A 14,788-nucleotide genomic window follows, 5' to 3' on the forward strand; every position below is an offset into this window, starting at 1 on the left:
AAATTCCGGCTGTCTCGCAAATTCGGGAATAGAGAAAAACTGCCTTCAATGGTCAGAGAAGAGTTCACAGTTCGATGTGATCCTGCCTGGAGCGAACTTGTAGGCCCTACCCACCCAGCGAGTGATGTAAGTTTAGGTGGCGAGCTCAGATGCGAGTGCACCGGTCAGTTCACACCTCTGTGCGATCCCGTCTGGGGCAAACATTGTACCGTTTCATAGAGTTTTACAACGCTTGTGATCACATTCACGAGAGTGGCTGATCTTTGACGCGACGGGCCATTCTTTGATCTCAACTTGATTACTCTTGGTTGATCGGCTGTGCCTGCCCGGATGTTTGTTCCGAAAATTATGATCAGAAATGCTGGCACTTACCCTTTTATTAAGCTTCAAAAGTACTCAAAATGTACTTTTAAAATTCTCAAAAGTACTTTTATAAAAAGTATTGGAGTAGAGTTAAAGTACTGGTTCAAAAAAATGTACCGGAGTACAGAAAAAGTACCGAAAATTGTAACGTAAGTACAAGTACCGGAGTACTTGTACTCCGTTACATCAAGCTCTGAAAATAATACTATCAAATTTGCCAAAACAGCCACACGCATTTCCACTTTCCACATGAACTTGTGACAGTGACAGCTGATGTTGCTCGTTCACCGAGTGGTGACAACCCATTTGTTTGTTTCACCATGACACTCGGTCTTCCTCGTCCGACACATTTCGTTTTGTTTTACCTTGCACACTGCCATCCTCATCTGATACACGTAATAGTATTTAACTCACAATACAGCAGCCGTATAACCCCCCCCCCCCCCTCTCTCCAAAATTTACGACAGTCCTAAGCCCACCCCCAGGGACGGTGCCACTGACTGAAGTGTCTTTAGGCCATTCCCAAAGAGGGGACATTTCTCGTTCTAGTGCACAGTAGAATTGTAAATGGGCTGATCTAACAATGCCATGCTCATAACTGTGCCTGAACTACAACAGGGAACTGCTGCTTTTTCTTTCCTAATCCTTACTATCGTCATTTTCCTCTACTTCTTTTGTATGTTTGTCACACTCTTGTGACCCGCTATTTCCGGGGTGCCTTGATAGTCGAAGTAGACTTTGTGCTGTTAAAGCTAGAGAGGTGAGCTGAGTAAGTCCGATTCCCTGTGAGGAATTCTCTGTTGAAATCCACCCCTTGGCGCTCATATGACCTTATGCAGTAGCGAGCGCCATAAAACCTCTACTAAAACTAAAAACTAAGTCCTAAGCCTGTGACCATCTTCGGTTGAGGCCGCGGTAGGGAATGGTCTGTTTTCTTCATTTTGATCAATCCTGCTGAAGACGGCCACTTTTCTCCTTGGCAATGGGAGACTATCTTGGACTTATTTTAACTGTACTAACAAATCTGGTACAAATAGTTCCATTTGTAATTTATTTTTTAAAATTCCTGAATACGAATCCAGGCTGTGCCTGTGGCTAAGTCTCTGTATAATAGAAGAATCAGAGCTAGATCATTTAGATGATTTTACAGGGATTTGCTAGTAAAGTCATATTATAGCCAACCAGGAACTAAATTTTACAAACTTTTGTGACATCTGTAGTAACAGAAGGACTACAAAAAACAAAAAATTATACATTTTCATGACTTAAGCTACCATATAGGCCCCTATATGTATGTCTAAAAGCAACAAAGGGTTTTAAGTCTATGCGAATTCTGCAACCACGAGATACCCTCGCCGCACAGGGTCTTTTAGTTTTAGTAAGTGTTTTACGGCACTTGCAACACAATAAGGTCATATAAGTGCCGAAGATTAGGCGATACAAGCGAGTAACAAACACAAAAGAAAGAAGGAGCAGAGATAAGGACAATAGACATTTAGTAGGAAAGGAGAAGCAAACCATACCAAAGCACCCGCCAACCGCCCATGCACAGGGTCTTTGTTTTTCAAAAACAAAATCCATATCATCTGGAAACACAGAGGAGTTACAAAAACACAAACCAAATAAGTCAGGACTCATTAAAAACAATCCTTTAATTATCATTGGAACACAGATTTTCACCATTGGAGTAATATCACAAATTCTAAGTAACAAATTGCACCAAGCACTTCCTTTATCTGAGTAGCCTGTATGAGGTACCCTCCAGACCATCAGCCTACCCTATACATCATGTACAACTGACTAGCACAGCAGCAAGCATTGGTCAGGGATGGAGGTGCAAAATCTATGCAAGCATACTTTCATAACTCATCACTTTTTTGCTACCTTGCTTTCCAGTTTGCATTGTAGCATTTGGCAAGTATCCTGCTGTTAGAAATGTAAAGATCAATTTGAGGCCACCAAACAGTAGCCCATGGCAGATATACACATGATACAGAAAGAGAGACAATTCCAAATCAACATTGTGAAGCATTGGGTCTCTGGGGTCACACACCATCATATCTGCAATACAAGTCTGTTTTCCCCTCTCATAATTTAATGCAAAAGAAAAGTATGGACAATCCAATTTAAGCAAAAGACAACAACCACTGTAGCTCTGTGCATGTCACAGTATACATCTGAACTACAAAAGTTTACAAAGATTTGACAAATCAATAACTACCCATCCTTAATCCCCCTGACATGCACGTGGGTGATACAAAAATCTAAACGGCTAGCTAATCAACCTTTCTTTGGCTTGCAGACCAGCCAGAATCATGGTAACCACCTATATATTCACTATAACACAAAGTATATTCCATCTCTGAGATAGTACTTATTTTCATTTGTATACAATGTAAGCACCTGCCTCACACCAAAATAAAGAACGGGTTTACTTCCCTTTAGCAAACTTTTGTGGAATGTGGATAATATTTATGGGAATCTGGACACATATACACAAGGTGTACTTCAAAGCCAGCACTCTTTGTTTGTTCTGGCTGTTGGGAAGGCCTGCACTGAGATGAGTTCACTGATTGGTGGCATCAAAGTCCTCGTTCTCTGGGACTTGGGGTGTAGAGCAAACACAATACTCGTACTGGTGTACAGTATTGACACAAAAGATTAACAGGAAACACTGGAAGACAAGATGACGACAGGCACCACACATCTCTTATGCCAGTAGTCAAAGCAGCAGGTCAACAGAGCAGGAGAGATCTCTTACAAATATGTAAAGAAAATACATACTTTACTTTTTACTTCCCCGACCCAGCGGCCATCAAAGAAAATACATAATGGCCGGGATTGCACACTCAGCATTATTTACATCACCGACACATGTAAATCGCTAACAGCAAACATCACTGGGGACATTTCTTGTAATTTTTTACCGAGCACCTACTACAGGTAGTAATCAACCCTGATATCTATTTCAATCACATCTTTATGTTCAGGGCTGAGCTCTTTCAATGGCTTTTTAGTACAGCACTTTATGAGTGCAATTAATCAAACTGAAAGTAAAACCCTGAATATTTTGTTTGCACAAAAAGAATGTCAATATCAGATCAATCTGTAAATAGTAAAAATGATAAAAGTTGGCAAAATTTTCACATCTGTACAATTTGACACAGACAATGTGCCGATTCATCAAAGTAATCTCTTACTCTGATAGGAAAACATGCAGAAAAAAGGGAATCTGAAGAAAAGTCCTTGCAGATCGTTATGGCACTTGATGTAACAACAGGGGGCTCATATCACAGGCTGGTCACTGGGCCCCAAGTGCCAGGCTAGGCGTGTGGGTGCCTGCGATGGCCAGGAGAAGGGGCATGTCACTGCTCTCAAACCTGATCATAGAAATACAAAACATAATGAGTCTTATGTAAAACTACATAGGAGAAAAATAAAACATTAATCTATTTTTGAGCAACAATGTTACGGAAAACAAAACATTTGCACTTTTTGAGCAATCACACAACAGAAAACAAAATGCATGTGTTTAGTGAGCTTCCTACTGACAGAAGATAAAACATAAATCTTGTGAGCAACCACTCGACAGAGATGACAAAGTATGTAAGCATGCCTGGTGAAAGGTACCTAAAGACGCAGTTGTTCGAATAGAGATAAAAGGCTCCACAGGTCAAAAATATAATTTTTGACAAAAACTACGTTCTATTAAAAATGGATTCTTAAGCCATTAATAAAATCGATATATTTAATTGGACTTGAGTTTCTTTTACTTTAAAATACATTTTTAAAGATGTTTTATAACACGACATATATAGCATAATCTCAAATAATGAGTGAGAAAATTGTTTTTTCGAGTACACACTGCGGATGGTTTCTCTTGTCCATTCATAAAGTCGACCCTATCACAAAGCATACCAAAATTTAGGTAATTCTCTCCCCTCTCTAATGGCGAGTAGTGAGCATGAATATCTAGACCGTGTAAACAAAGCGAAGCTTTGCGCATCCACACCCTTTCGGTTTTTTTAAGAGCAAACTGTATCGCATATTTTATCCCTGCGCTAACCTAGATCTAATTTTTTGAAAATTCTTGCTCAAGGTGGTGGTGAATTTGTTTTGAAGATGTCATTTGGTACCTTTCACCACGCACACACACATATAACTCTTGTGACCATATTTGCAGCAGGCTACCCACATCTCTCAGCAACATCTGGAAAGATACTTTTTACTTTTAAGTGTTTTCCTCTCAGATTGCTCTGGGGTTCATGAGAAAATTAGTACAGTAGGCTTGTATGGTGTAAAAGTCAAGATTTGAGCCCCCAAAATACTGCAAAAGGAACAATAATTACATTTTCTGAAGTGTAAGTAGACAAAGTATGCATTAGTAAGTAGAAGGCGATGAGAATATATACAAATGTCAACAAAACAGCTGTCCTTGTTTCCCTGACTCACCCAAGCATAGAGGTGAGCTCTCGTTGGTTGTAGGCCCTTGTTCCTCGCAGGTACTCGGACAGCATCAAACTCTTGAAATAAATCTCCTGCAGGCGGTCCTCCAAATGCATTAGGCACTAAAGAGAACACACACAACAGCATTCAATATCATTCTAATATACAGATTGACGTGGGAATGAATTGGTAACTTCATTATACACAAACCATGATAAAATCTAAGAAAATTTTATCTTTAAAAAATGAGTCATGATGCGGTGGAATCAGGCGCTCGTCAATTTTTGGGCATGTGGAGTTATTGGTATCATTTGAAAACTTATTTATTTGCTTTGCTTTCAATTACAAAATTACCCATCTATCTTGAACAAAAGTCAAGATATTTTTTGTGCTTGAAGGTGGTGAGGTTGCTTAGTTTCAATGGAGAAATTATCTAGCATCAAAGTTTAGTAACTCCAATAGCTAAAGAGTCCTTAAAAACTGAATAATGGCCATATTTTGTGCCTTTAATCCATATTTTTCAGTAAAATTCACATGGAAATGTGTTTTTATATATGAAAAGGGGTTGAGCCAAAAAATAAAAATTCGATAAGAATTTCCAAACAGGTGGAATAATGCCGTTTTTCTGATTTTGTTATTCTGACGAGCGCCTGATTTCACCACAGTTCCTCACAAAGAGAGAAGAAAAAGACTGAGCTACAAGAAACTCAACAAGAATACAGTTTTTAATCTAGACACTATATCAACATAAGAGGGTACAGAATTAGAAATATTAAATTTTTTTGGTATAATATACACTTTCAAATAAAGCCAGTGATTTTGAAACTTTGAGATACTCTTCTTTATAAAACACACACACAAACAAAAAGATTTGTCAGTTATCTACAAGGATTCCGGGGTCTACAAAGCCTCTGACTTAGATGAGCCATGTTATAAACATCCAAGAATGGTATGCATAACCTCAAGCCCAACACAAAAAGTTCATCAGTACCAGAGCAATTGTCCTCAACCAAAATGAATGCTTTTTATTGTTTCCCTTGATTATAGAGAAATGAAACAGAATGTTGACTAGGTATAGATTAATGTAATTTATTTTCAAGTCGTATGTAAGGTCCTAACAAGTCATGATTAAAAAAACCAAAAAAACACTCTGTATGTACGGAAATGAATGATATGCCGGACAGTCTCAGCGGGTCATTTCACTTCAATTTCAAAGTCTAATATCACAACTCCCATTACATTCATGAGTTCAGAAATTCAAAAGCACGCCATCATATATTACTCTCTCAATATTTCTAGCTACAAGGCCAAGCAGGACAATGCACTACACCACACGCTGAGACTGAGACAGCACAAAGCAAAGAGAGAGTACGCCAACCACAAGGAGAGAGTACGTCGACCATAAAGCAAGGGTTATGGTACTCACAAATTCTGGGCTCATCTTGAGCCTGCAGATCTCCACGACTGACTCAATGAGATCAGCAACCAGCTGTGAGGACGCCCACGTGGTGCAGCCCGAGGGGCAGATGCTGACCACTTTGCTACTGGCTACTTCCACCGTCCTGTATGTGTGTGTGTGTGGTGAAGGAGGGGGGAAAAAGAAGAGGTGCATCGTAAACACAGCTCAGTCACCACAGCTGCAACTCCATAAGTAAAACACAGCTCAAAGACCCTCCTGTACATTCTCCACACACTATATGACTACCTTCCATCAAACGGAACTGGACATTCTTGACAAAAATAAATACAAACTTCTTCATACACACCAAATTGTGCTTTGGTGGGGGAGTCTACAAAAGAAATAAACATTTAAAGTACTATACATAAAGTATAATAAAGATATATTTTCTCTCCATCCCTTTTCTCTTTACTCACTCCCTTTATCATGCATGTAAAAATAATACTGAACTTTCAAATTAGAGCAAAAATAAATTACAAATGAATCTTTAAAGCAGCTTATAAAGATACAATGATATAAATGATACTATACACTGCTGGTTTCTCATGTCAAGCAAAATAGTAATCTATTAATTTCTCCCTCACACAAAACTGACCAAGATGAACTTCTTCTAGACCTAGCTTAACAGGACATGCTGTAAAATAAAATAAACTCACCAGTTGTCTGTATCAGCAATAACACACACAGCTTCATCAATAGGCTCATCAAGAATGGAGTGCTGAAAAAAATCAGAAGTAGCTGTGTCAAGTCTGAGGTACAACAGGTACGTGTAGAACAGGTACATGTAGACAGCCTTATGGCTCACTGTGGTAACCTGAAGCTTCGTCTGAACCATTGATTGTAAATGACTGAAAATATTTTATGCCTCAACCCACATGGTTTAGATACTTTAGGAGACAAAATACTTCAACCCTGCCTGTCAGGGCTAACTTAAGACTTGCACTCCCCCCAACCCATTTTTCATGTGATGCCATTACTAAAATGTAATTGTAGCAAATTTAAAAAAATATATAGCTGACACAACAGCAAAAAAATTGATTGTAATCGTAAATGTTACATCATAGATGCCAGTAAAGAGAAAAAAAGGCTATCCAATGACTACCACTCACCTGTACAGTCATCTGCAGGTCATGCAGCAGACGTGACTTGAAGTTGGTGTCTGAGGTGCCGTGCAGGACAAAGTCTGACATGTAGTGGCTACTGTGGCCTGCAAGCAGTGAGCGACCGAAGTTGCGGTCAAAAGCTTTGATGTTCCACTGGTTCGAGTCTGTCAAAGGTCTGAAGAAAAAGTAAAAAACGCAAATGAAAGAAGGAAGCTGAACACAGAAAGATATACACTATGCCAGTGGGGGATGACAACCCATCCTCCCAAGAGATAAGCCTTGGCATCTCTCTATATCTACCTCTACTATTTGACAACATTTACAGTAACAGGTGCTCACCACTTTTCTCAAGAATGTTCCTTGATCCATAGACCACCTGAATCAAACAGTCATTTGACCTTGATCTACACCAGAAATATCATATATATCTTTTTACTGTTAACCCCCACAGAGACATCCACCATGATATGCCCCCCCCCCCCCCCCACTAAATCTTTCACATGAAAAGAAACTTGTGGCTCCATTGGCAACAGAATAGGCCTATTGCAGCCATAGTGACATATGATATTATTCTATGATATTGCAATCACAAGGGTATATTTAGCTTCATTTCAAGAGATTATAAATCTTTCTTTTTTTCATCAAAATTCATTTTACAAGAGTTTCATTTTCATTTTAATCCCATCGATTGAAACAAAAATGTACACAAAATTTACTGTTTCACTCTAAAATGTTAAAAGCTCTAAATTAGTTGGAATTAACATTTATATAAAATTTTTCCCATTTCTTTTCTAATCTCATCTCTTACTCAGGCATCTTGATCTCGGCACAGTGGTTGACAGGATCGAACATCTCATAGTCAATGCTGCCTGTGGAGGAGAGGTGTCGCCGTCGACTCAACTCCGTCGGGGTGATTGACCTGTACACAACAAAATGTGGGGATAAAAGTTAGTGGTAGGCTTAATGGAGTTCAGAGAATGCCAAAAAGTGAAGTAAAATGTACCAATAAATTCAACTAGCAATTACAACCCCCCCCCCCTCCCCGAAATAGAAAAGTACAAGTACTAGCTCTAGAGTTAACAAAACCAAAAAACCCAAGAGTAAAAAACAAAAACAAAACCCCCCCAAAAAACAATAGATAATACATGTCAGATAGACGAGAAAAATTATGTAATAAACCATCACCTCAGAACTATTTTGTCCAAAGTGCCTCTTTTTTTCAGTACACTTTGTCCAAAATAGTTCAGAGGTGACAAATTATTAAAATAACCACCACTAACAAACAAACAATAAAATAAGAAACAATAAGAGTGACCAAAAGAAAAAAAATCATCAAAACATTTAATGACAGAATTTGGAGAATCAACTCTACAAAATACAAGGCCACGTTTAACTCAAAGAGGCCACCTAACAGATAATAGTTAAAGAAGGGAAGTATCTACTAGGAGCAACCCCCCTAGGCAACAAAAATTGGTTCAGTTTACAGACATAATAAGAGAGAATATTCTGAGAGAAAAAAATGAAAATATGTGACGACAAAAGAATTTGAACATTTATGAACACAGAGAAGAATACCTGTTCAATGGTCAGACAAAGCGAGGCTTATAAAAAGATCATTCCAATAAGCAACAAATAGTCAAGTTCTATGTAGATATATTAAAACTTTCAAAGCATTAGTATTAGAGCTGACAATAATGACAACTTGTACCTAAAGTCAGAATGATGTTTGTAAAATAAGAAGTCACAAAGCCATTCATCAGCACTAAAAAATTACTTTGAGCATCAATTTTACACTGAAATTCTCAATAAAATCCAACAGAAAAATTTTCTGACAAGAAATACCTTGCCTGGGCATAAATTCTAGAGCTACCTTTGATTCGTTTCTACATCCCTTTTATCTTTTTCAAGTTGTTTCTCTTTAACAAGTTCAAAAACATCCATTTTGGACCTCTTTGAATCCATGGGTACCAAAACTATGTTTTGAGAGCCCAGGATTACTTAACCTTTCCTTTCCTTTGCACAAGAAGTAGTGTCACTCAATACAATCCAAACTCTCAATAAAAGCCACATAAGGAGCAAATTTTACCTGCTGCGATGCGCCAGGGATGTAGGCCTGGTTGCGTGACTTTTGATGTCCTGACTATTCTGCCGAGAGACCGAGGGCTTGGGAGTTTCCAGCTCTTTCTTCCCCTCAGCAGACATGCGTGAAGTGGAGGAACCAGTGGAGGAAAGGAGAGCTCGCTCTACCTCACTCACGTCATCTATTGTCTTCACCTCTACCCCAGGCTCAAAGTACTCCTCAAACATGCTGTTACTCCCTTCGGAGAGAAACAATTTCCGCACGTCAACCGTCTTGGCTTTGGTGGAGTCAGGTGTCAGATCCACAACCTCACACTCCAGCTGCTGTGATAAACGAGATTTGATCTTACCCTCAGAGAATGATTGAGATCTTAAAATAGGTTCTGCTCCAGATGAAGAGAAAATGTTCCCGGAGATTGCAGAAGAAGTGTCGGCGGCTTTTAAGACATTGGTGACAGTCTCTCGACACGGAGATTCGATAATCTTGGATGAGGTCATACTACAAACTGGCAACGAGTTGGGTGAGAAGATCTGCAGTTCACTCATAGCATGCAGATCTGAGGACGGGGGCAGCATTGCAGAAATATCTGCACGCAAACTGTCCGACTGTTCAAGCCTCGGATGAACACCCACATGCATGTCACTTAACACAGGGGCCTCACTGGCACAAGGAACATTTGACACTGACGTCTGGGAAACACGGGGAATGTTGGAACCTTTTTGAGCATGACAAATAGCACCACCCTCCACAGAATTTGCTTGAGCCTTTGAGAAAGCACACACACTTGAGATAGTCCTTCCACAAGATACACACTTTGAGTTAGCACTGCTTCGTGAGGAAGGATCTGAGTTGGCTGTCAATTGAGCAAGACCTCGACCCTCCCCTGTCTCCACCGTGACCACATCGCCAGCCACCTGGTAGCCTACACTAGCAATGTTGTTACCCTGAGAAGCCATGGGGCCACCATCAAGACGTACCGGACGGCCACACTTGCACATACACACAGCAGAGCTCTCATTCACGAGTGAACAACCCTCGGTGTTTGCCCAGCGGCTCCCACGCCGCGGAAACTCCACTCCTGATGACCCTGACTTGATTGAATGACCCCCATCACTCCCCACACTGGTCTGTGAGGTCACACTGGTCTGTGAGGTCAGGAGATGATTGGTCGCCGCAGGGCTCGCGCTGCTACCTTCGAGAGTCGAGGTATCTACTACTGTCTTCTCACTGGCTGTGGGGGAGATAGAGAGCTCCAGGGAGGCCTGACTCAGTAGGTTGTTCAGGCAATCCAGGTCAGAGTTTTCATGTATGTCGCTGCAGCGGATGAAGTAGCTGAGGATGTACAGGAAGCGCCGCACCACATCTGCCTTCTTGCCCACAACTACCGTGCGAGAGATCTTCAGGGGGAGGCCAATGGCACCAAACAGATCACTGTCAAAGAACACATTATAAACAGATAAATTTGTTTGTTTCAGTTCATAAAAAGAGTATCGACCAATAAAGAAAGAAAGAAATGGTAGACTTGAAATGATAGAGAGATAAAACAGTAGGATTTATTTACTAGTGGTGTCGTTCAACCAATCAGACACTGACAAGAAGAAAAACAAAAACAAAACAGTGACTACTTAGAAAACAAAACATAATCCTTCAAAGAATTTTTCTGTTAATGTGAGCAGCTGGCGAGCTAAGTGAGAGCATAAAAGACAAAAGACAAGGGGGAAAAAAATAAAAAATTGGGAGTTTTGGGTTTGTGTAAAGGGAAGCACCATATCAACACAATAATGATCACTTAATGCTAGAAAGAAAAGGAAGGTTGATAGACATAAATAACAAAAGGACAATAAAAAAGTAGACCCTGCCAGTGAGGGAACCTGTGAGATCACACAACTATACATTATAGACCTGCATGTGAGCCTCAACCAGATTGTCTGGAAATTTTGCGCACCCCCCCCAATAACAGCTTTTGTCAATGTTGTGGGTGTCATAAGGAAGGACTTCCGAGTAACGAGGGACAACCCCAGCAAACACAATAAAGAAGAGACCTAACTCTAACCCTACCCCTAGGCCTACCCCAAAAAAGAACCTGCTACGGGTCTCATGTAAAAGGCCAGCACAAGTCCAAAATTATTTTTTTTTAAAATAATTAAAAACCACACTCCAAAACAAACAAGGAGCATAATATGGCATAACTATATGGCCTACATCTTCATTGCTATAATAGGGTTTGATACAATAACACAATAAAATCCTCCATATAGATCTAGAAATCTAAATATATCTAGTCTAGATCTAGATCTTGTAGAACAAGTGAATAGGAATAGGCCTTGAACTAGAAATCCGCACCCGATTCCGAACAGAGGGACTCAGCCGAGTCTAGAATCTAGAATCTAAATACGAAGTGACTATTCGGACTCGAGTCCAAATATGAAAAAATGTTATTCGGACTCTGATTCTTGTCCAGCATGACATCACTTCCGACTTCAGACTTCCTGTGACTCGTGAATCCGGCTTCCTGTCCTGCCTCACACTCGTGACTCGCCTCAGGCTGGGTAGAGACCGGGATCACTTCGGGCAAAAAGGCGTTTTATGCAGGAGCCGAGTTTTTATCTTATGATGAATTTGAGGCCGGCCTGAAAAGTTATAGCGCTTTTAATAAATGTTTAGTTGTCAAGAGGTCATCAGAAACAATTTAAGATGGCTCGTTAGCGTGTGTCGGGGTCGGATGGGCGGCTGCACACGTGTGGCTGTGTGCGTTTCGGGGAGGGGGCACTATCGGTCCGGGCGTTGAACGGCGCATACGCGTCAGTCTTTTTCCCCCCCCGGCAACTGATCATTATTACAATAATAAGCTAGTCTTGACGTAGATCTACGTAATGAATTGTGCTCTGGTCTATGGAATCAAAAGTTGCCGTATGCTCAGCTCTACACAGCAACACAACTTTTTCTTGGTAAACAATCAATATGACACAGGCTTGTGTATTTGAACGAATCGGTCTTTTTTCTTTTTACACAGCTCATAATATTCAGGTGCCAGGTGGTCTGCTAATCTTCAATTTTACCTTTTCTTACAACAAAGAAAGTGGGAAACATGGGGGGTGGGGGGGGCGTATCAATGAGGCGGCGGGCATCGGATCGACAGAAAAGGTGTGGAGGAAACTAAAAAATGGCGGAAAATTGGAAGCACTGAACGTTAGATCTATAGAACGAAGACACTTCCTTTTTCCGGACTGGAGTCCGAATAAGAAATTTTTTTATTCACGCACCTGATGAAATGCTTTTTACAAACATTAATATTACAGCACAACCTATGATAGGGTTTGACACAATAGAATTGGAATATGAATCCTCCATTGAGGTCTATAATGATCTAATCTAGAACTAGATTCTATTAGAACAAGTGAGTCGGACTTGAATGAATCCACATGATCTGAGCAATTGAATTAGTCAACAAACGAAATTCAAAATGGCCGCTCGAGCACGAAACTGAAAGTAGATAATTTAGGTCGTCGTCTTTTTTACGTATTCGCATTTCGACTCAGGTTCCGACAATTATGTCGGAAACGCCGACGTCGGCAGTCGGCGGTCGGCACGAAAACGAAAGTGCCGACAAAGCCGACGGGAGAAAAAGGGGGGCGCTGGCAGTCGGCCAGGCCTCGCACGACGCACATTGACTGATACAGGTGGGCCTAGCGATAGCATCGGCCGGCTCGCGGGTCGGGTCGCGATTGTCGGTTTTCAGACGATTGTCGGCAAACATGCAGGTCTAACATTACATAAATGCTCAACCACAAATTATCTAAAATTTTGCTTTGAGTATATGACCTAAGACATCTATGAGAACAAAAATGTAATCAGAACTTGCGATGAGAAAAAGAAATGTATCAGCCACCAGTCCAAGGGGCCACTGTCGTGGACTGACCACTATACTGTTGACTGACCCCGAAGGTTGCTCCATCTGTGAGCAGTACTGAGAACCATACTGCTGACCAAAAGGTACACAATCCACTGACCAATGTACAGACGGGACACTGCTTTGTCAGCTGACAATGACATGGAAGAATGGCTCTAACATTCTACCTCACCACAAGATGAAACTTGTTTTCTTATACTGGACTTACCCAAGTTGTGCCCACAGTGGGTTATACGGGTGTGTCTTCGCTAGCGTATCCACCTGGGGAGGAGAATAAGCCTCTTGAGTATACAAAAATCCTACATATCCTACATGTGCTCAAAGCATTGTCCCCCAACCACACATTCTGTTGTAAATGTCCTAGGGTTATAACATTTAAATCAGACACTCTGTGCTGACACCATAATTTCCCAATCCCACATTTAATGTGTTGTAAATGTGTTTGCATTATTACGTTTTAATCACACACTCAATTTATCCCACATGAGCCAAAAGGTAGAGTCTACGTTCTCTAACGTTAGAGAACATATACAAGCTGTCTATGTTCTCTAATGTTCAGTGCTTCCAAGCGTAGCATTGAATCCCAGTCCCGGAAGAGTTTTTTTTTTTTCTCCTGAGCCTAAAATTTAAAAAAAAAAAATTAAGACTCACAGACCAAGGAAAGCCACTATTGAACTTTAACCAGGCCTAAAATGGTAAAAGAAAAAGTATAGAGGTCTACTTTGTAGGTAAAAGCTCCTCTTGGGGACAAAACCAAAATGTGCATGCTTCATCAATACATTAAAAAACTGCAAAGCAACTAATTATAATTTATGGGAAAAAATTGTTGGTCAGTCGGGAGGAGGAGAAAAAGTAAAAACACAACATAAAACAAAAAAACCTTCCGGGACTGAGATTTGTACCAACAATCATAAAATAATTATATTTATATGACTTCAAACATAGACTTGCTGTTCATTCGGCCAACATAACTTCCAAAAGTGAAAGATAGACTAAGCTATATATATTTACAGCACTGTTTTAGGAAAACCACCGCAACATAGTTCAAGATGTAGTTTTTTTTACAACGAAGAAAGTGAGAAAGTCGGAACATGGGGAGGGGGTATCAATGAGGCGGCAGGCATCGGATCGGCAGATAAGGTTTGGAGGAAAATTGGAAGCGCTGAACATTAGAGAATGTAGACAATTTGTTGTACTTCAAGTGCACATAATATAGTTGCAATTCTGGATGCAATTTGATGTACACTTAAAACATAAAGGGAACGAAAACTCAAATTTTCAGTTCAAGAATAAAATCCCTTTCTACAGTACATATTCTGCTAGCACACACCAGAGGTGTAAATGGAAACACGGTATCAATACACTACTGACCAAGAATCAGAAACTTGATTTAATTAAGCGTTCTCAGGTCCACTTTACAGGCATCG

At 40.3% G+C, this 14,788-nt stretch overlaps 1 protein-coding gene across 4 annotated transcripts in view; it reads right to left on the reverse strand.

The window, feature by feature from the left end:
* Positions 1-1,997: 1,997 nt before the first annotated feature.
* The window catches only part of LOC101858179 (folliculin-interacting protein 1), a 36,923-nt gene continuing 24,132 nt past the window's right edge, over positions 1,998-14,788 (reverse strand). For all 4 annotated transcript variants that reach the window (XM_005097229.3, XM_013081878.1, XM_013081879.2 and 1 more), the window contains 8 exons: positions 13,570-13,622; positions 9,458-10,882; positions 8,180-8,290; positions 7,378-7,546; positions 6,925-6,986; positions 6,236-6,371; positions 4,816-4,931; positions 1,998-3,743 (listed from right to left, as the gene is read on the reverse strand). In XM_005097229.3, the coding sequence (XP_005097286.1) occupies positions 3,665-3,743; positions 4,816-4,931; positions 6,236-6,371; positions 6,925-6,986; positions 7,378-7,546; positions 8,180-8,290; positions 9,458-10,882; positions 13,570-13,622 (2,151 nt within the window). In that variant the 3' untranslated portion in view covers positions 1,998-3,664. The remainder of the gene's footprint in view (positions 3,744-4,815; positions 4,932-6,235; positions 6,372-6,924; positions 6,987-7,377; positions 7,547-8,179; positions 8,291-9,457; positions 10,883-13,569; positions 13,623-14,788) is intronic.

Source organism: Aplysia californica, unplaced genomic scaffold (assembly GCF_000002075.1).
Source record: "Aplysia californica isolate F4 #8 unplaced genomic scaffold, AplCal3.0 scaffold00150, whole genome shotgun sequence".
NCBI classification, from domain to species: Eukaryota; Metazoa; Mollusca; class Gastropoda; order Aplysiida; family Aplysiidae; genus Aplysia; species Aplysia californica.